Raw genomic sequence first — 21,724 nt, forward strand, 5'->3', positions numbered from 1 at the left:
GAGGCTACATTTAGCACTTAATGACTGGTCTCTAGGGAATTAAAATTAACTGGTTTCCTGAGGGATCAGTCATTAAGTGATTTGTTAATTTTATGTAGCACAACGAAGACAGGCAGCCGTTTGTAAACATTCGCTGGCAACAGAGCACTGTTACACTCTGACATCATAGTTTTTGCAATGTTTCCTGCTCAGAGATTTCTGGCGGGGGAAACAAATTTTTTGTGAGTTGTCATGTGACCTCAAGGCAGCCAATGACACCATGCGCTGTTGGGGAAAAAATTCTGGCTTTATAACAACACAAAATAATGTGCTTTCTCTCTGATTTGCTAGGTATCAAGCCCTCTCAACTCTACTTGCCTCCCTGCAGGGTCATAAATAGCCAATAATTATTATTACTATTGGGGTAGCAAGTTACCAAAGCATAGCAGCCTTAATTCTTTTATAGTCATTATCTACAGCTGTCATGGTTTCCATTGCTGCAGCCAAAGCTTCCCCTATCCTGGTACAGTTAGCATCTATGTTGATCACTGCAGCCCTGGCTCGTCTTTGCGTCATCCCTCGAGCAACTGCACGTTCAAATGCTGTAGGTTTCAGCTCATTTATTTTGTCTTCATTTTCCCGAAGCTTGTTTAGAGCACCAGGAGACTGGGTTAGAACCTTTTTAGATGCAGCACCAACCTAACAGAAAAAAGAAAGTTTCTAAGTAAAGAGTAGAGGGGAGTGAAGGGGTGGGGAGGGTACTTCCTATCCCCACCCATGATGGGGATTAAGTGTCCAAAATGGAAAATACATATAACTCTCTTACTTCTGTGTGGAATGATTTAAGTACTCTTTGCACAGGGCCAGGCACACGATCTTTACACTCCTCCTTGACAATCAGCTTTATGTACCCTCCATCTTCATGTGCCTGCAAGGAAGAAAGGCAGAATGAAAAAACTGGACAGGTATGAACCAGCTATTGTTAGTAAAGTTCATGTACATCATTGCTTTTCATGGAAGGAAAGATCACTGAAAAATAGTTCCTCTGCAATGACAACAGCTTTATTTGTACCATGCAAATAAAATAAAATTTACAAAAATTGGTAGTGATAAAATAATAATGACTTCATAGCTGCCCAAAATAGCCATCATGAGCTAATGAAAAATTGGGCAGCTATCCTTAGTACAGGTACACAGCCTTTTCTTCTCAGAAATAAACTTTAGTTGGCTAGTTGCCATTAGCTCCTAGATTTAAACTTCACTATTAAGGTATAAAAATACAACTACTTAATACATTACTTTCTTATGTGTGTTATAATAAATAATAGATAGATAATTAATATTCTTCTATTTGATACTAATATAACAATAGAGTTGATGTTTGCGGGCATAAATATGTTTTTGGCCCGACTCAAGCTCATTTTAGCCCGAGCCGCAGGCGAGGGCTAAAATGAGCTCTGAGAAGGGCCAAAAACATATTTACGCCCAAGAACATCAACTCTATTACTATTATAATCATTTCAGAGGGTATTTAGTTATTATACAAAAACAGTAAGCGATATCTTGAACGCTGCCGACTTGCGAGTCGGTGTTTATATCTGATTGTAAATCAGGTTTAAAAGTTTACAAAACTCGGCAGAAAACCGCAAAATTACTCAAAACAATCTTTGCTTGAAAGGGAAATTACAAAATTCTATCAGCAGCAAAGAAATAGTCGTCATTTAGAAGTGTTTAAATTAATTGTGCTGTTAACTGAACTGGCAATTTGGAATATGCCTGAAATTCGACTGAGCGAGTTTCGCTTAACGAAGACAAACTTACATTACTTCGCCGCCTGGATTCCGTCTTTAAGTTTCTAAATTCCTTTTCATCTAGCTGAGAAGACTGAGATTTTGCTTCCCCGTTCAGTCCTTCAACAATTTTGTCGTTATAAAGCTTAAAAACAGTTTGCAATTGCAGATGGAAGCGTCTCGACTCAAATTAAGCAAAGCTTGAAGTGATGCCAGCTTGTGCCAGCCAGCAAGAAAACGGCGCGAACAGTTGAATGGTTTTCAGTTCTGATTGGCTGGCTTCGTTATTTTTTTGTTTCTGATTGGTCCACGGCAGCGGGCTAAAATATATTTTAGCCTGCTGAATTCTCCATTTTAGCCAGCAAAATACGCCACAATGCCCGATGAAATGATTATAATAGCATATTGTAAAGGATGCCAATTAAAAATATCATGAGATCGCAAGTATGCAAGTATTCTCATTAAGAATACCAATTTTTATGCCACAAGTTATCACTACAAACAATGTAATGTTAACCTCAAGTGCATCTTCATCGTCATCTGTTCTTATAAGCTGTTTCAGTCCATCAATGCACTCTTCAAGACTAGCCTTAGCGCTGCTCGTCACTCCTGCTACACTGCAAGCTCTCTTAAAATTGTTCATGGCATCCTTAAGTCCTGTACTTGTGTTCTGAACTGTTTCAATGGGTCCATTGCACTCAGCAAAGAATACATCAAACTGCAAGGAAGAAGTCAAGCATTTCAAGAGTGAACAAAAGCTGATTTGCCCCCTTCCCCCAAAAGGTTTACAAGGTAATCCATTTTAATTTTCTGATGAGCAAATGAATCAAATTACAAGCTAAACTTCTAAGTTTAGAAATATTTTAAGCTTAAGTGGATCCACAGTCACTTCCATTCATCACCCTCCTCCCTTCAGTACATCCCTTCCTGTAGGGGTGGGGTAGGTAAGGTTTCACCCCTGTCACAGGAACACCATTGGACATCAATTGTCAAGACAATGGAAGAGTGCAAAACCTCACCCAAAATACAAGTCCTAGCTTCACAAAGGATGTCCTGGCATTAACACACAGACAAAGTAAAAAGAGAAAGGTCTAGCCTCTTTTGTGCAATCTCCTGTCTACATCTTTCATCATGCCATCACATCTTATTGCAACTTCAGTAGTGTACATACATGTAGCAATATAATAACCTTGGGAGGAATACTCCCCAAAATGCCTATACACTCAGGTATGTGCTGCCCAACGGGATCATGATTTTGAGCTCCCAATCTAGAACAGGATATCCATTTTAGAGACAATTTCTAGAACGGGGTATGGCATTTCAAATGTATGAAAGTTTCAGATTATTGGCAGCCAAAATCATTTTGAACGCAAAATCTTTATGAAACAGGGTGCTACTTTGGAGCCCCAGGTGGCCCATACCCACCCAAAATATAATAAACAGTTACCTCAGGGACTTTAGTAACAATAAGTGGTATGAACTCTTTTTTCTCTGTAATTTCCAAAGGACTGATGGTAACATAGTTTTTCTCCTCAATCTCTTCGTCGTTCTTGGTAAACCTGCCTCCTTTTGCAGCAAACCTCTTTTTCTTCATATTCTGTTGTAACAAGTGTCGTACAAGAGACTGAATTGCAGCATGTACACTGTTGTCACTCTCTTTGGCTGACACAGTAACACTGAAACATTAAACACAAGGTTAGAATATGTGTCAGTGGTCAAAGTATGTTCTATAATTTTTCAAGTTTTCACACATCATGTATTACATTTTAACCATAGTATGCAAAATAAACAAGAACTGCAAGCAGTTTATAATCGTGCGGGTAATGTTTGACCACCTGACCTCTTACAGTGCTTGGGCTTAAAGGCACGGCACCACACAGTAAAAAAAAATCTTTAGAAAAGCAGTCACTTGAGAAACACGCAAGTCGTGTTTGCGTTAGTCACGGAGTGAACGTGACATGAATTTCCTTTACCACGCCATCTTTCACGCCAAAATAAAGAGTAGACTAAGGCCATCCCATTGTGTTTCTCCGTTTAGCGTCTTCCGACAAGCTTTTGGTAATTCCCCTGGCGCGACGACGTGTATCCCGTGCTTTGACATATTCTTGCTGAGCTTGCAACTTACGTTTCGATAACGTTTCGATTCTCAAAATACCGTAAACTCAAAACAAAAATTGGGATATCCAGAAAATAAGTCGTCGTTTTGCAATATTTAACACGTTCCGGGTAAATTGTACGACTTGTACTCGCTCCGAGCCAAACGCTTGAGTAACACAACAATAAATATTTCACACAAACAGAGCGCAGAGTATTCAAACAGAAAATAGGTGAATGATTATTTATATAGCTACAAGCGAGAGATCGCGTGACATGGGTCTGACGTAGTGGTAGTTTTAAATAGCTTGGACATGTCCAAGCGGTCTTTGTTTTCGCTATGTGATTATATTCAGCCCTCTCTTCTTGTAAAATATGGAATGAAACAAAATTATACATTTTAGAGAGTAGAGTGTTCATGTTAAATACGAGTGATCGGCTGATCTCTATTAAGAATATTAAATCTTGCGTGACCGTGACAGAAGAGCCGGCTGGGCCGCGTGGGTCTGGATCGATTTACCGACAAAAAAAAAAAAATTCCGTGCAGATTATGAATCGGGCCCAGGCCCCGCCCGATTAACTAGCCACATGCTAATTGTGATTGTAAAATTCAAGAAGCTGATAACAAAGGTGTCTGAAAAACAAACAATTTTTTTTGACAAATGAAAACATTTCCGTTGGGAAAAAAGTGATAAACCCAAATGGGGCAGAGCTTTTTGAATACAAATCTGTTCTACCCTTGTTTGCACTTAATGGTTAAGGTCCATTTCAACAAACTTTTGTTTGCTGATTACTTCATTCTCCCATAAAACATATGTGAAGGTTTTAAAGACATAGTCTTTTCTGCTTGCATAGCCTTCAATTCTTTGTTGAGGAGAAAAAAGTTTAAATACACCTTTACTATGAAAGGATGATGGGTGATATGAATGCCAAAGTCGGAGCTGACAATTCCGACTGCGACAGAGCTATGGGGAAACATGGATGCGGTGTGATGAACGACAATGGCGAACGTCTAATTGACTTCTGCTTAGAAAATGATTGTGTAGTCGGCGGTACCATCTTCCCACACAGAAACATCCACAAGCTCACATGGAAGTCTCCTGATGGTTCCACTGTCAACCAGATCGACCACATCTTGATCAATGGAAAGTGGCGCAGGTCCCTTCATGATGTTCGAGTTTGTCGTGGTGCCGATGTTAACAGCGATCACTACCTAGTTACAGCCACCATCAAGCTAAAACTAAGGAAAGCAGCTAAGTCAAACCAACACAGGAAACACCTTGATGTTGCCAAACTGAAGTCCCCACCCACCAGCAAAGAGTTTGCGTTAAGACTGCAGAACCGCTTTGCCGCCCTGGCTGAAGACCATGAGGTTTCTAGCATTAACACCAAGTGGGAAACCATTAAGAAGACGTACGTTGAGACAGCCACCAGTGTCTTAGGCTACCGACAGAAAAAGAACAAGGAATGGATAACACCTGGTACGTGGAAAAAGATAGAAGAACGGAAACAACTGAAAGCCAAGGCACTGAGCACAAAGTCACTCAGGGTCCAGCAGCAGGTCCAAAAAGCCTATAAGATGAAGGACAAAGAAGTGAAGAAGAGCGCTAGGAATGACAAAAGAGCCTTTGCTGAAGAGAGCAGGTGAAGCTGAACGTGCTGCTGCAAGGGGAGAGATGTGCGCTGTTTACAAGATCACAAAGCGACTCTGTGGTAAAAACATCAACCAGTCTGCCCCTGTCAAAGACAAGGACAATAACAACCTCACAACAGAACGTGAGCAGGCTGCAAGATGGGTACAACACTTCGGTGAGGTACTTAATCGCCCAGAACCAGATGATCCTGCTGACCCTCCACCGGCAGAAGAAGATGTTCTCAACATCAACATCAGTCCCCCTACTGAAGCTGAGGTCAGGCATGCCATCCAAAACACGAAGAGCGGGAAAGCCGCAGGCATAGATTCCATCCATGCTGAAATGCTAAAAGCTGACCTTTGTACGTCAACCAAGGTCCTCACGGACCTCTTCAGAGACATATGGGAGACAGACACGATACCAGATGACTGGACCAAAGGCCTAATTGTCAAGATTCCTAAGAAAGGTGACCTCCAAAATTGCGACAATTGGCGGGGCATCACACTGCTGTCAATTCCATCCAAGGTTTTCTGCAGGATTCTTCTTGCCAGAATAGACACAGCCATTGACACTAAATTGAGACAGGAACAGGCAGGAATCAGATAAGGCCGCGGATGCATAGATCAGATCTTTGCTCTGAGAAACATCATCGAGCAGTGCATCAAGTGGACCACCCCTCTTTACATCAACTTCATTGACTTCCAGAAAGCGTTTGACAGTGTGCACCGTGACACCCTATGGAAGATCTTGCGATCATACGGAGTCCCTCCAAAGATGGTCACACTTATGAGCTCATTCTACCAGCAGTTCGAGTGCAGTGTCATTGTTGATGGCAACCTGTCAGAATGGTTTCCTGTGAAGTCAGGGGTGCGACAGGGATGTATCATCTCACCCATCCTCTTCCTGCTCACCATCGACTGGATCATGCGCACAACAACGGCCGACAGACCCCGTGGCATTCAATGGACACTCTTTTCCCAACTGGAAGATCTTGACTTTGCGGATGACCTTGCTGCTCTCTCCACCAATCGTCATCATCTACAGGAGAAGACCGACAGGCTCAACAGGTTTGCCAAACAGGCAGGCTTGCAGATTAACACCTCTAAGTCTAAAGTAATGTACATCAATGCCACCCCTGATGTACCGATTACGACAGATGGTGAACCACTTGACTTTGTTGAGGAATTCACCTACCTGGGTAGTCTTGTCGCAAAGGAGAGTGCAGCACGAAAGGACATCAAGGCAAGGCTCGGGAAGGCCCGCGGTACATTTGCACGACTCCAGCCCGTCTGGAGATTGAAGCAGTACAGCCTTAGAACCAAGCTTAGGCTATATAACAGCATTGTCAAGCCAGTTTTGTTGTATGGCGCCGAGTGCTGGCGTGTGGTAAAGAGCGATATGAACAAGATCAACGCCTTCCACAACGGCTGCCTCAGGAGGATATGCCGCATTTTCTGGCCTAACAAGATCTCAAATGAAGAACTCTACAAGAAAACAAAGAGCCAAAGTGTGGTGCTTGAGATCAAACGCCGCCGGTTTCGTTGGCTTGGACATGTCCTCAGAATGGACCAAGACCGTATCCCGAAGACTGCTCTTAGATGGACACCACCTGGAAAAAGGAAGCGAGGGCGGCCCAAGACAACCTGGAGACGTACTGTGATGGGCGAGCTAAACCAGATGGACTTGACTTGGGGCGAGGCACAACTTGTAGCAAAAGATCGGTCCCGATGGAAGCAGATCGTTGCCGCCTTATGTCCCACCAGGGACGAAGAGGAATAAGTAATACGTAAGTAATGAAAGGAAATAAATTACTGTACATGCATTTAACTAAACTAGCTTGTAACCTGAGCATTTGAACAAAACTACCGGTAGCAGAATGAATGAACTTACCTTCCAACAAAGCCATGTTGCAAAGCCACACCCTCGAGTACTCGCACTGACTCTAAGTTGGTCAATTCTTCATCGTCATTTGTTTCCTCTTCACTATTCTGATATTTAAGCTGCAAATTTATTAACAGGAACTTAAAAAAAATCAAGCCGGAACTACGAGCAGTTAGTCTGGTCTAGGAGGGTCATTTCCTATGGCAGGTGATGCAATACTAAGTTGACTGACAAGTACCAGGATCCAAGAACTGTCATAAGCTGGAGATGACATTTTCCAGGGAGGGGGGAGAGGGGAGGGTGTTGTTCAAAACTAGGAATCAGGTGAATCAGGATTTTCAAGTGATGGGAATGATCAAATAGGGCTAAATATCAAGACCCAAAAAATCCCTAATACCCCCCAAAAATCCCTACTTAAAGCAAGCCACCCCCAAAATAATACTTGCCAAATTTTCCTCCCCCAAAAAATCTTAAAATTAAAAATTTCAAACCCATAAAAATCCTTCAATCCTCCCTGTCACTTGATATCATGAGTACCACCTCTCCCCCCTTGGGGAATCACCAGTAAGTAAAATACTTTCTAAGAGTCTGCTCTGGCAATCATTACTGTACCTTATCCATCTTGTTCCCCAAAAGCAAAATAGGTATTTGCTTAGAATCTTTTGTATCCTCCTGTAAATTTCCAGAATTGGCAGTGAACACTGCGTTGTTGACAATATCTTGCTTCCAAGTTCCTGCCATGGTTACTGAGTCGATATCTTCCATGTCAACAACAACTGCAGGACAGTAAAATACCAATACATTGTTAGACTTCAATGGGCGTCAAAAGTCCTTGAGACAGTTGGATGAAATTGATACTAATTTAAAATTCTCGTTTTTTCACCTTTAATCTGCTGCCGCTTCTGAACCACTCCCCCTCCCCCCTTTTCAATGTTGTACTCAAACGAGACAAGTCTTGCAGATAACAAATACAACATTGTTTCGGGGGGAGGGGGTTATATTGAAGGGGTGAGGGGTAAAATTTGTCCAAGGTACTCAAAAAGTGCCGACTGTCTCAACACTTTTGGCGCTCATTGTCTGAAGGTGAATTTTCGGTATATCTTGAAAATAAGAAAATACATAACATGGACACAAACGTATATTATTCTTTAGAATCAGGTGATCACATTGGTACTGCGCTGCATTACGAAAGATTAATTAGCGCGTAAATATCGTGATTATTGTAATTTGGCGATGACGTCACAAATCGGCTAGACCTGCGCATAAACAAGGCCAAATCGTTTTTAAGGCTAGAATTTGTGTTGAAACACGTGCGTATGTCTGCTTTGCAAATAAATTAATAGGATTATAGGTGCCAAATAAATTATGCAACAACCTTAAATATCTCGGGGTTTTTGTATCGCATTTTAAAGCTGCTTAGAGCAAAGGAAAAAATCGAGCATGCGTGACGAGGAAAGCTATCGGACGCCACGAAAAACTAAGTTCCCGGGAAAAGCGGTCCAGTCTTAGAAAAATCCCAAGGTTAAGGAATGGGATGGGTCGATTTACTGTCTAGAAACTAATGCGGTAAGCAGGCGCCAGCACAAGACACGTTTCTTTTAGAACAGGACAATGTTTTGGCGTAGCAAATGGTATAAGTTCCTTGAAGCACGGCAAAAGGGACTACTTACAGATGGAATGTGAAAAAGATTCTACAAATTGCACGAAAGATCAAACTTGAATGCGATGACAGCTTGTGGAAAGGACGCATTGCGTATCTCTTAGCTAAAGAAGAAGTATTTTTTAAAATGGTAAATCTAATTACATGACGATGCACTAAAGAAGAACATATAACTTTCATAACCTTTGGTCTGTTTTGAGGACGCATCTCCGATACCGTGAACTCTCTAGATAAAGGCGTAATTTCCAGAATAATTGCAAGTATGAACGAGACAATGGATTAAATAATTGTAAACAATGGACAGGGTACAAATATCGAATATATATTACTTTCCACCGATTATTTTCGCGTAGTTTAGAACCTACGATCGCCTTGTGTGACGGTGTCACGCAACTGGTACGTAAAACGTCACATGCCCGTGACTCTGACGGCTTTTCACGTTATTATTGACGATATTATTCATTTAATCACGTAAAAATGCATGTAATTGAATGGAATCGCAACTATCCGTGATTTTTCAACAAACAGCTTGTCAATAACATGTGAAAAACGGCCTCTTCTCTCGAAATGAACGGGTAACCACGAGTAACCACGGGTAACCAAAATAGTTGAGAAATAAGATATTCTTATTCCTTTTAATTTGTTTGGTTACCCGTGGTTACCCGTGGTAATCCGTTATGTTATGTATCAGAAAAATGCGTCTTAGTCCACGAAACATTGTATTTACATGGATTCTTAGTTTGCACTTATAATTATTGCAAAAAGCTAGATTTCCCTTTCAGACAATGGGCGTCAAAAGTCCTTAATAATAAGAGACAGTTGGATGAAATTGATACTAATTTAAAATTCCCGTTTTTTCACCTTTAATCTGCTGCCGCTTCTGAACCACTCCCCCTCCCCCTTTTCAATGTTGTACTCAAACGAGACAAGTCTTGCAGATAACAAACACAACATTGTTTCGGGGGGAGGGGGTTATATTGAAGGGGTGAGGGGTAAAATTTGTCCAAGGTACTCAAAAAGTGCCGACTGTCTCAACACTTTTGGCGCTCATTGTTGTTTTTGACTCAAAATTGTTATAATAAATCAATTTAAAATATTTTATAATTAATTTACTTTGTTTGAGACTTACACCTCTCATCATGTTAGCAGTTTGCAGTGTGTGATAGTCTATAGTAACAACTCGCAATCTGGAGACCCCATGAAGACTTATGTTTTTTACATCCCACTCAGAAGTAAACACGTCAATGCCTATACCTCCAGTGGCAGATCAAAAGGAAAGGCCCTGGGTGAAGGTTTGCCTTCTTTTTGTCCAAAAAAGATAGGCATTTTTTGGCTGGTTCAGGCCTTATGTTTTTTTTTATAACAAAAAGGAGGGGCCCTTCCCTAGGTATGATACTGACCTCCTTACCTATGTACACCAACTAGTGTAACAATTCTAAGAATCAGAGAGTAGTATAAAAGGAAAAAGGGGGGAGGGGGTAAAAAAAGAGTCCAGAGTGAAGTGGACAACCTTGGAAAGGGGTGAAAGGAGGTCTTCATTCTCCAACAAAAAAGGAGGAGTCCTTCCCTAGATCCACCACCGCATACCTTGACTGACACTCGGTACACTATTACAAAACTTGGTTCTTACCAATAGCAGCATCCACATCTTTGTAGTAACTTCTTCTCAAGTCCATTTCCTCTCGGCCGGGCAGGTCCCATAATGCCACAGACACTATAGTCTCATAAGGGATGTTGACATGCTTCACAACATTGCCGATACTCACAGAAACACTGGGCTGATAGCTGTAGTCAAATTGATTCTTGGTGTAGCGTAAAAATATGCTGGATTTTCCAACTTCAGGGTCACCTAAAATGACATCAAAAATTATAATTTCAAACAGAAGGAACTGAATAACATTGCAACAGTTACACATCCATCGCAGCATAATATTAGATTTTTCTAATTAAATGTGATCACCCATTCCCCCCCCCCCCCCTGTTTCCATCAATATGTCAAATGTGATGAGATACCCCATTTGGGACTAAGCAAGAGCACATCATTAAGGCAGGGCGACTGCAGATCCTCGCAACAGAGTGCAATGATTTACAAGTAAGCATGTTTACATAGAATCACAGAATTTTATCCCTGCAGTCCATTGTGATTGACATGCCAATGATTATGCGGAAACCACTCTGTAAAAACATGCAGGCTTAGGCATTCCATAGAATTATCAAATTTAAAAACCAATCCTCGTTGCTAGAAAAAAAAAATTAAAAACCAAGGATATGAAGCAAAAACAAATCCCTTAAAAATAAAACCAGGCACTTGTGACAAGGACCGGAAAAGTCAGAAACAAAATATCGTTCTTGTTTATAATTATGGAAAACTGACTTTCACGCTGTGATTTCCTGAAACGAACAGTTCTTTCCTTGGGAACACAAGAAAACAGTTCGCCGATAGCACTTGTCGTTTTATTAAGCTTATCAACTTTTCAAGAACTAATGTTTTCCGCGCAGGATCCAGCGAGAAGGATCTTAATAGCTTCGCGGAAATCATTAAAACGAAGTTAAAGTAAACTGTTTGTTTGACTACCGAATCTCATACTAAAACAATAAATAAAATGTGCAAGATGGTCCACCATATTTCGTTCTGCAATATTAAACGCACCTACCCACTGCTTTTCGAAACAAAGCATTCGTTCTCAACAGCATTCAGCGAGACAATTCAATTGAACTTGAAAGCTTCTTTGAACAAATAGCTTTGTATCGATGGTAAACAGTCGCTCACTCATTCGACAAAATTGGTCAAAGAAACTTGCGCTTTGCTTCAGAAGCAAGCAGTGAACTTAAAAATCTGCATCAAGGAATAAACCCGCTAATGATTTAAGAAACGCGTTGATAAAGCTCTGCAGATTTATCCAGATGTATTTTCATAATTCAGCAGCCGCTTTTGCCGAACACATGATCGGCAGATCGAATGCATAACTTACCGACTAGAACAACCTTGAACGTTGGTATTTCATGTTGAACGACTTCTCCTATAAATAAAGAATAGTATTTATTAATTTTTTTTGCCATAGAAAGCAAAATAACAGCAGAAAAAAAGCTCACCTCTGCTGCAACTGCCAGCGGAACCCATGTTCTTTCCGCTACATATCGCGAAGTTCGCGATTACTCGCGCGGGCCCGCCATGGCTTGTCACCATGGCAACCAAGACGAGTTTGTTATGTTTTCGTGGGTGGATGACGTGAACACTGATTCAATCAATCAATCAATCAATCAACTTTATTAAAAGAGGGTAACGGCAAACAGTAAAAACTACTGACAAACAAGCGGCCCTCGGATTACAAATTACAACTACATAATATATACAATTTAAAATTTGAATTAAAATACAGAAATTTCTAAAAATAGGGATTAAGAATTAAAAAACTGTAAAATGATGAATGTCCTTAAGGCTAGATGCGTAAAAATCAATTAGGCCATTTTTAAAACAATGTAGACTCTCACTTTTCTTTAAGAAATTGGGAAGAGTGTTCCAAAGTCTAGTTGCTCTCACGCTAAATGATCGCCCTCCTTCGGTTTTTCGTTTGAAACGGGGGCAGGCCAAGTTGACAGAGCCATATCGACTATTTCTTTCATTTATTTCAGAGTTTAGCACTAAAAGTTCGTTCATATAGGATGGGCTTTGGCCATTCGATTCAAACGGTAACTCTACACGTACACTGAAGAAGGTTTATGGTGCTCTAAAAATAATCGGGGATTGTGGCTCCTCTTAAAAGCAAATATCGGCACATTCATCACCCAGCGTTTGTGATGTACCTATATCGATAGTCAACCCTCCCCCCTGCGGTGGACGTCAATCATCTTTCAATCCAACTGCACATTTAATAGGAAAAAAATCCTCGTTAAAATATACATAAATTAATACACGTAGATTTTTGAAGTTCAGCACTAACATTTCTGCTGACTGAGCCAGCCATCCTCAGATAGAATTTTAGCAAGTTCTCAGATGACAGGTCTCAGTATAGTATTTTTCATTAAATCTTAAAGTATTTTCAGTTAACAATGACAAGCTTCTTATGCATTTATACGACCTTAGTATTGACTGTTTAGAATGTAATTTGCCCTTTTGGGCAGCCATGTTAATATTGTGTCAAATGATTTCAGCTTAAACAATTTTTTCGTTCTATCTGTACAAGTTTTAGCGTGTAGGGGACTTCACGAATTGCCCTGGAGTATTCAAATTTTGTAATAAAATGATCGAAAAAGCCGATATAATGAAAAAAAAAAGGAAATTAAGAAAAAACGTAAAGTGTAGAAAGTTTTCGGGGCGGAGTATTTTCAATTCGTCTCCCATCCATGTTCTAACCCCGCCCAACAGGCGTAACAGGGACGAGAACAGGGCTTGTGGTGAAGAACGTTTTCACCCGGCGCGTGACCAGCGGCAACATTTGTTTACTAAAACAAAATATTATTTTTTACATTAAAAAAGAGTTTAATTCCCGGAGAAATGGCTTGGTACACCAATATGGCCGTCGTGACGTCAAAACTTTCTATACGAAGTCATGAGCAAACGTGATGTAAACCACCTCAGCTGTACACTAAAGCACTTCTCCGATACGCAGGGGACGGACAATTATTCTTTTGTAGGGGGGAGCAAAATTTTTTCAAGACGAACAATTTTTTTCAGTGTAGTTGTCTGTGCAAACAATTTTTCCTGCTACATCATCCTGCAGACAATGATTTTTTAAAACTGCAAACAATTTTAATTCCCCCCCCCCCTCACCAAAAAATTGGTCCGTCCTCAACAATGGCTTACAGTCAGCAATTGTCTAGATCGGTTTCTTGATACGCAACTGTTCGCAAAGTGTTTAAAGTCATGCTGAATGTCAGTTTTCTGCGCAACTTTGAATTGTTTCAGTACTTTTTTTAATGATCGATTGACACTTCAAAAAAGTAATCTAATTTCTTGAAATAAACGTTATGCGTTTCAGTGCTGCACTAGATAAGGCGGACCGCGGACTGATAATGTTAGGTTCTGTTATTTTAATGTATTTTTTGGTTTTTTTTTGTTTGCGGTCAAACATGTTTTGATCTCCAACAACGTCCAAGACTTGTGGGACATGTAGTTTGCCAGGCCAGAACTAAGTTGTCAGTATCGGAAAAACGCTCGATTTGAAATCTTTTCAAAGTCTAGATTGTTGCGAAGCACTACTCGCACCAAATGAAATTCTAAGTTTGCTGATTTTAGCTCATTTTAACTAGTCTAGCAGTGTACGCACTCTCAGTCAGAATCCGCATATTAAAAAACTTACTACACCGACTAAATATGCTAATATTCCCAATGGATTTCAGAGGTTGCCTAGTAGTAATCGCGGCGCGCAGCGAGGACAACGAAGTCATCAGGGGCCAAGGATTCGAATCACGCTTAATAGGGGGTTATTCTAAAACTGGCTTGGGGGCCGGATAACCTCTCCCCGGTTGGAGATTTGAGTCTATGAGCAAGGAATTACTCTCGCAGGCTTGGGGGACGAGTTATTCCTCCCCAAAATTCCGTTTTGATTTTTTTTTCTTTTCTCTTTGGCTATTTCTGGTTTTTCTGATCTCCTTTTTCCTTTTTCACACCGTCTTAGTTCGTTTTTTTTTGTAGTTTTTTGTTGTTGTTGTTGTTTATTTTAACGTTCGGCGTTTTGTCAATTTTTTTTCGTTTACAGGTTCGTCCAAGAAACTGTTATTTCATTAAAGAAAACTTCACTCAATTAAAAAAAATCATTTTGCGGCATTTGTAGGAGAGTCTATGAGTATGTCTTAGCATAGTAATTGGATACCTTTCTTTCAAATTATTGGTCTGAAATTATTATGTTACACATGGGCTATGAGCTTTAGATCCTTAACCTACTTTTAAAACTAATTTTCTTTCGATATGTATCGTCTCATGAATCAGTTGATACTTCATTTATTTCTCTCAATTGCCGTATTTCTTAAATGTCCACTGGTTATTTTTTTCGTGGCTCTAGTTCAACAATATAGCGGGTTCCATAATTATACAGTTAAAACCAGAAATTGTTGTTGTATTGTGTTCAACTCGGCTAGAACGATTGAGTCTTTTAATCAACACGTCACGAGAAAGTAGCGACAGGTTGAGTTTAAATTGATCAGGAGTTTTGCATTGCTGAATATTAAGGTTGTAACAGCGGGATATTCTTTCTTTGGGGCATGTTATTTGGCAAAAATACGACAAGGGGGGGGGGGGGAGCTAACACAAAAACAAACAAACAAACAAACAAAATCAGGACGTTCGTCTTTTCAGCCAATGGTGCGTGCTGTTATTATTTTCGGCCACGGAAAACATATTAATAGGCCATTTTCAAAAATATCTTAATACTCTTTGTTGTCCCTCCAAAATTTTGCGTAAGCACTGTTTAGCTGTCTCAAGAGAAATTGCCGAAAGCAATGCTTATGCAAAATTTTGGAGGGACAACAAAGAGTATTATGGTATTTTTGAAAATGGCCGCGCCTATGTACAGTTGAGGCAAGAAATCATATGAAACATAACTTGTCTGTGAATTGTCTGAGAGTAAATAAAACTAAATATAAGTAAAACACTAATTAAAGCTTATTTTCGCTTGTGGGTCGTGTTAATAAAAAAAAAAAACAGTCTCGTGACTTTTGCCAAAATTAATTAAACATAAAAATTTATTAAATTAATTAGAAAGCAATCTATTTAACTGTTCCAATAACATTTTCAATTTGTTTAATTTTTGATTTTTTTAAGAGTAAGAGCAAGAGTAAGAGTAAGCAATATAATCGGAATATAATGATCTGAAGAGCTGAGAAATAGCATTGTGGTTGGTTTGTCTTTTCGCTTCTGCTTGTGATTTTCACTAGATCATTAATGGCGGAATTCGAAGAAAATAGAAACGTCCTGATTCTTCTGACTCCGATTCCGTCGAGCTTATGACTCCGCCAACGACTCTGGTTTTTGATTTTCACTGACTAGGTCGTGAGCGCTTTTATGGCTCCTACTCCGACTCAATCGCCAGTGAAAACCAGCTTTAACCTGACCAGGGCCAGAAGTATTAAATATGCATAGTGAGAATTTGGCGCGCGCGCCATATTTGTCGTTTTCACCAATGAATTTTTAAATGTATTAACTCTGTTTAGCAATAAAGCATTATTTGCATGTATTGTGTAATTACACGCTTCCCTCCTTTTCCATTTTTCAAAAAAAGACATTAAACTTATCATGCGTGTCAACAAAACATCGAACGAATTTATTTAAGTCATTCTTGATCATTCTTGTTTTGAAGTCTATGCTATTTGGTCCTACTTGTAACCATTTTTCGAGTATGGATATCTCTCCTAGCTTAATAATGACTGTATAATATTTTCAGTTGTATTTCTACTAATAAATTTCATTTATTTTTAAGCGACTATGGTCTGATTAACATTCTATTTCGGTTTTTTGACCTTTTTCCCCCGATAAACGCGGTGGCGGCTGCGAATAAAAAGTCATGTTATGGGGCAATTTTAATTCAGACAATAGGCGGATTTAGCGCCGACTGGGCCCGCCAAAAATGAATTGGAATATACACTGAAAAATGTTACCATTTTCTTTTTTAGGCTTTCTCAGTTATGATCATTTTGGAAAGTGGTTGCTTTTGAAAAACAAAACTAAATTTACATCAAATTATTATAAACCGACGAACGAACCAGATTTCACGATTTGTCCCAGGAGCCTTGCTCGCTTGACTGACTTTCTTGCCTCAATAAACACAACTGACAATAATTTTCTTTTATTGATACGAACTCGATCATAATTCACTGCACTCAGAAGGAGCGAGGCTCGCTGCAGAAAACGCTTGCTCTTGAAGTAGTACTGGAAAATTTCGCTCTTCGTCAGGCGCGTCTTGGAGAGTTTTACAGCTTTGCATTTTGCAAAACAGGGAAGAAACTATTATCTCATCTTATCTAAGGTAAGTCAGTGTTTACTAGAGTACAAAAATGTCAAACTTGTACTTGGTAAAAATCAATTTTTATTCAGTATAGCTTAATTCCAGTATGCTCTATTCTATAAAAACCATTATAAGGAAGCAGAGAATGAAACTTAAATTTGTTTTCTTATAATTCGAGCTGAATTTTATTCCATAGTTTTGTTGTTTGGCACAGCAATAGTTTACTTTGGTCGCACCATGAATAAATATAAGTGCGTAATTTTGAGTAATTTTGTTTACTATTTTTCCAGTCTATAAAAAGAGACGGACTCCCACTGATTTTGCTTCGAAGAAATGTATTCTAGATAATAAAGATTTTTTCTAATAAAAATTTATTATATCTGCATCAAAGTGACTTGAAGTACAGAACATTTTAGCAAAACGTTTGAACGTTTTTTTGTTTCCCGCCAATTTTGGCCGCCCTACACATAACCAGTCTGCATGAATTAAACTTTGCTTGTATGTTGTTTGACACCAGGGAGCTTCTGTTTATGTTGTTTTGTTTGCAACCTGCACAGATCATACATTTCATCCTGACAAATATTATTCTAGTTTTAGATCTGATCAGTTTTACATAAGATTTAAGGATATATCGTGCTAGTACATCAGTTCACCCTTACCTCTGAAGTCCTCGATTTGATTTGTTCTTCGATTTGACTGTCTTAGCTGATTTAAAACATTTTTGGGCTGCAGAGGTCCGTTCGGCCTGTTGTTTCGCGAGAAAATGGGTTGCTCTGGCATACTAAAAATTTTTAACCCTTATTATATTATTTTAATACGGATAGCTTCCATTGAAAAGTTGATTCCTTCTGGAGAATGGCCTAATTCCGCATAACGTCACAAGCTTGAAATCATACAAACTATTTTTCAAAGAAAAAAAACATTCAAAGATTCTGAAGATTTATATTTCGCGTTTTCTTAGGCATGATTATTTATAAAATTGCTGTTCGAAATTTTGCTGGAAACTGCTCGGCCAAAATCTTAAGACCCAATGAGCTGGAAAAATTCAAAACTAGACTTCATTGTTCTAATAAGGCCCTTCATGGTTCAAAAGTTTTTATGGGAAACAACATAATTATGCCACTTATTTACGCGGGACATAATTTATGCAAGACGCGGCAAAAGCAGTGATGCACGTAATGATTCCGCAGTTTTATTTTCAAGTTTGTAGGCTGTTTATTTTATTTCGCTCCTAAATTAATTAAGATACAACCGGAAAAAGTTAATTCATGATCAGATGTAACAAATGCTCATCAAATTGACTCAGCTTGGAAATCAGTTAGAACCTTACTTTACACGGGAATAATCGTCGTCGCTTATTTCAAAAGCTTTTTTTGCATAATGATCGAACTTTTCATCATTTCATGATATGTCCGGCATGGTTCTGCTCTATACACACCATTTATAGTTAAAAGATACAATTGTGAATGATATAAAGAAAAAAACCCGGATAAATCCTGAGTAAGTTAAAATTTATTACGTGATTTCCCAGAAAAATTGCTATTTGGTTGATGAACTTTGAAGCATTTCACTAAAAATAAAACCATTGCAACCCGCACTGAGATTTTTGTCAAACTTCAAGTGTCTATTGATTGTTTCTCTTATATAGGAACTTAGAGTTTGTGATAAAAAAAATGGGGGTCCCCATATTCGTTTAGGAGCAGTAGCACATTGTATATACGCAATAAATCCTTCTAATATCATCAGATTATATTCACAATAGCTAAATTCTCATTTCTTTGTCTACAGTGGGAATCAGTCTACATTTATTTTACAGAAAGAAAGCTATTACTCAATTCAAACCGAGAGTAAAAAATGATTGGACATCATACTCGTTTACTAGAAAATGTCGATTTACCTCTCTGGCGCAAAAACTGTGCAAAAAGAAAAAGATCTGCCATTTTTTAATTTGAGGGCTAATCATGCGCAGTACTAGATGGTTGTTATCCCTGTAGACCCAGGTAGGCCTTTCTCGATTATGCTAGCATTTTTTTCGGCATTTTTTGGGAAAACGAGCATTTTTTTTCGTTTTTTCTTGAAAAAGAATTGCTAGCATTTTCTGTCATTTTTCATGACTGTGATCCAGATTTCAGCACTCAGAACTCAGAAGGATAAATAATCCTAAAGTTTCACAGTTTTGATTACTTAATTTGATTGTTTTCTGTCTGTTTCGACTGTTTGTGCGTTGTGTTACTTGTGTACTTGTGTTGTGTTACTTGCGTGTGTGTTTTTTTATTTTTATTTTTTAAAAAGATTAAATATTTTTTTTATTTTATTTTTATTTTTATAAACAAACAATTATTAAGTATCACCTGTTGTTGAAATGAGCATATAATGTAAGAGTCCGTACGTTTTGTTTGAAATAAAACAAAGCATTCTTTGGAATTCAAGTGGCATTTTTTAAAGAAATCAGGCATTATTTTAGCATTTTTTTGGCTTTATGCGAGAATTTCTAGTAGCATTAAATGCCAGTTTTACTAGCATAATCGAGAAAGGCCTAGACCCAGGGCCCTTCTCGCATATTTAACATTTTCAGCCATGTCGCCGGAGCCATTGCTAACAGATCAATGACGAGCAAAAATATTATTTACACAACATTGATAGCATTCACGCTTGGTCTAATTAAAACTGCCAACACGAGGCGTTAATGCAGTTTGTCTCATCAGGCTGAATTGTCTGTCTTATTAACCTGCCCTCAAGGCAGAATAATCAATGTGAGGCAAGCGCCGGAATATAGAAGGGCTCGATTTATTCCGTGTTAACCGGGAGGAGGGGGAAGGGTGAAAGCCGGAGAAGTGGAGCGCAAGAGAGCTGTAACTTGTAGCATCTCTCTTTTCACGCTGCTTGACACATTTTCGCTATAGGTGGAAAGGAAATTTCAACCACACCCTCATGTATAAGTCTTGTTACATCTTCAATCTACAGAAGTAAACTCTGCAATAAGCCAATTCAAAATTCTCGATTATTTTGGTTTTTAAAGCATACGTGGTCAGTTTAAATTATAGGTCTTGGGCTTCTCTCAAATTCAAATAGTATTCACACGTTCACTTTCTTGTAGGTAAAACAATTTATCAGAAAGAAAGTGTTGAGGACTGAATTGTGAAAAATCCGTCTCGTAGGAGGTGGATAGCACGGGAGGATCTAACACCTCCCCCCCCCCCCTCCCCCCTCTTCCCGAGATATCGTGACTAATTACAATTATCTATTACAACTTCGCGGTATTTAAGCTCGTACATGATGTAAACACGCTTCAAGTTGTCACGTCATGTAAACAATCCTCCGATATACTTAGTAGATATACGAAGTCGAATTAAAAACAACAAAACGCCTGGTAACGGCATTGGAACACAAAGGAAGAAAAATAAAAAGAAGAAACGACGGTAAACAGTAAGTACCGTTCCAAATGTATGCGAATTTAGCATAAAATGAGCGCGAGTCATTAGAAGAATTCCATTGCAAGGAGATAGCTGAGAATTGTTTGTAAATTTTAACGTTCAGCTGAGAAACGATGTGTTTTTTTAAATTGATAGCTGAGATCTGCAAAATTAACTGATAGCTGGGAAATGAGCTGACATTTTAGCCGAAAGCTGAGTAATCGAAAATTCATTTAAAAACTGAGATTCTAGCCGATTGTAGCCCCCCCCCCCCTCCCATCCAGACAGTCGATGCAGAATTTCTATTGAACCGCTTTCTCTCAGAATCTCCCGCGGAAAGATAAGGAAAATCAGCCAAAACGTTTTTACGTCTCCAGTAATTTATTTTTGCTACAGAAACAGCAGAGAAATTAACCAAAAATGTGAAATTTACCCGGGAAATTTGCTGGATCATTAGTGGCAACGTGTTGCCCGTAAAAAGCTAACGCCCATACTATATGGCACACCAATGTTGTCAGGAAAACACGCTTTGTCAGTACTAAAGAGTCGGAAATGTTTCAGCAGAGTGCCAGTGATAACAGGAAAAACAGAACCTCTAAAATAAATTAAATATTCCTTTGCCCTCGCCTTTCAACGCTGAATTGGTCAAATTGAGATTACCGGAACCAGTGGATTTTGCGGTATTGTTTGAATCGGCTGCGGCGCGTGGCACAAATACGTGCTTTAATACCGGCGAAGTTTCAAGTTGCAAAGCTATCAGACATTTGGATGAATGTGAAGCAGATCAAGGGTAAAGTTATGTTAGTTTTTGAGATTAACGCAGTAAATTGGACGGTTATAGGTGAAAAGAACCTGTTATGACTTTCATGGAAGATCAACAGTTCGGAAAAATTCGTGAACAAATAATTTACTCTCGCAAATAAATTTGTAGCCGGATTGTGTGATCTGCATTACAACTCAGCGGTAGCCGACATATCGGTAGCATGAATCTTACGTATCGGAAACAGGTAATAAGTATCGAAAATAATGACAGAGACATTTACGAAGAACGACGCAATCCCGGGGGTGGGACTCCTACATAAAAGGGACGAGGATACTGCTCGGAAAATTTGAATCAAAGCCCTAAATTATACGAGACCAATCTGGGCGTGGCTCAAGCGTCTTCCTTTTTACTCCCAAAAATGTCACTTTTTATGCCTGATCTAGCTGTCTGAACCGCTGACAAAATATTCCGTGCAGCCCTTAACGAGTCGTCGATGGCTAAGAATATTGGTGTTCTGTTTGAAAACGCTAGTCTAGACCAAAGCTCTTCACTTTGCACCCCTGAAAGCGT

The 21,724-nt window shown here is 39.2% G+C and overlaps 3 protein-coding genes across 17 annotated transcripts in view; 2 read left to right on the plus strand and 1 right to left on the minus strand.

Moving 5' to 3' along the window:
* Nucleotides 1–284: 284 nt before the first annotated feature.
* On the minus strand, nucleotides 285–12,261 carry LOC144656459 (uncharacterized). Its single transcript, XM_078516676.1, has 9 exons — nucleotides 12,132–12,261; nucleotides 12,011–12,058; nucleotides 10,669–10,887; nucleotides 7,991–8,154; nucleotides 7,388–7,497; nucleotides 3,217–3,445; nucleotides 2,287–2,487; nucleotides 806–907; nucleotides 285–678 (listed from the first exon to the last, which is right to left on the minus strand). Exons 1-9 carry the CDS (start codon nucleotides 12,223–12,225, stop codon nucleotides 412–414), a joined length of 1,434 nt encoding a protein of 477 aa, XP_078372802.1. The 5' UTR covers nucleotides 12,226–12,261; the 3' UTR covers nucleotides 285–411.
* On the plus strand, nucleotides 4,774–5,511 carry LOC144656280 (uncharacterized). The gene has a single exon (XM_078516513.1). It carries the CDS (start codon nucleotides 4,774–4,776, stop codon nucleotides 5,509–5,511), a length of 738 nt encoding a protein of 245 aa, XP_078372639.1.
* Nucleotides 12,262–16,747: 4,486 nt separating the features above from the next.
* LOC144656916 (uncharacterized) overlaps nucleotides 16,748–21,724 on the plus strand; it is a 29,736-nt gene continuing 24,759 nt past the window's right edge. For 6 of the 15 annotated variants that reach the window (XM_078517160.1, XM_078517164.1, XM_078517168.1 and 3 more), the window contains exon 1: nucleotides 16,752–16,999. The gene's annotated coding sequence lies outside the window, so the exon portion shown is untranslated. Of the gene's footprint in view, nucleotides 17,000–21,724 lie in introns of all 15 variants that reach the window. The other 9 variants (XM_078517165.1, XM_078517163.1, XM_078517166.1 and 6 more) reach the window with 5 other exon arrangements.

This window comes from Oculina patagonica, chromosome 6 (genome assembly GCF_052425735.1).
Source record: "Oculina patagonica isolate OP01 chromosome 6, crgOcupat, whole genome shotgun sequence".
NCBI classification, from domain to species: Eukaryota; Metazoa; Cnidaria; class Anthozoa; order Scleractinia; family Oculinidae; genus Oculina; species Oculina patagonica.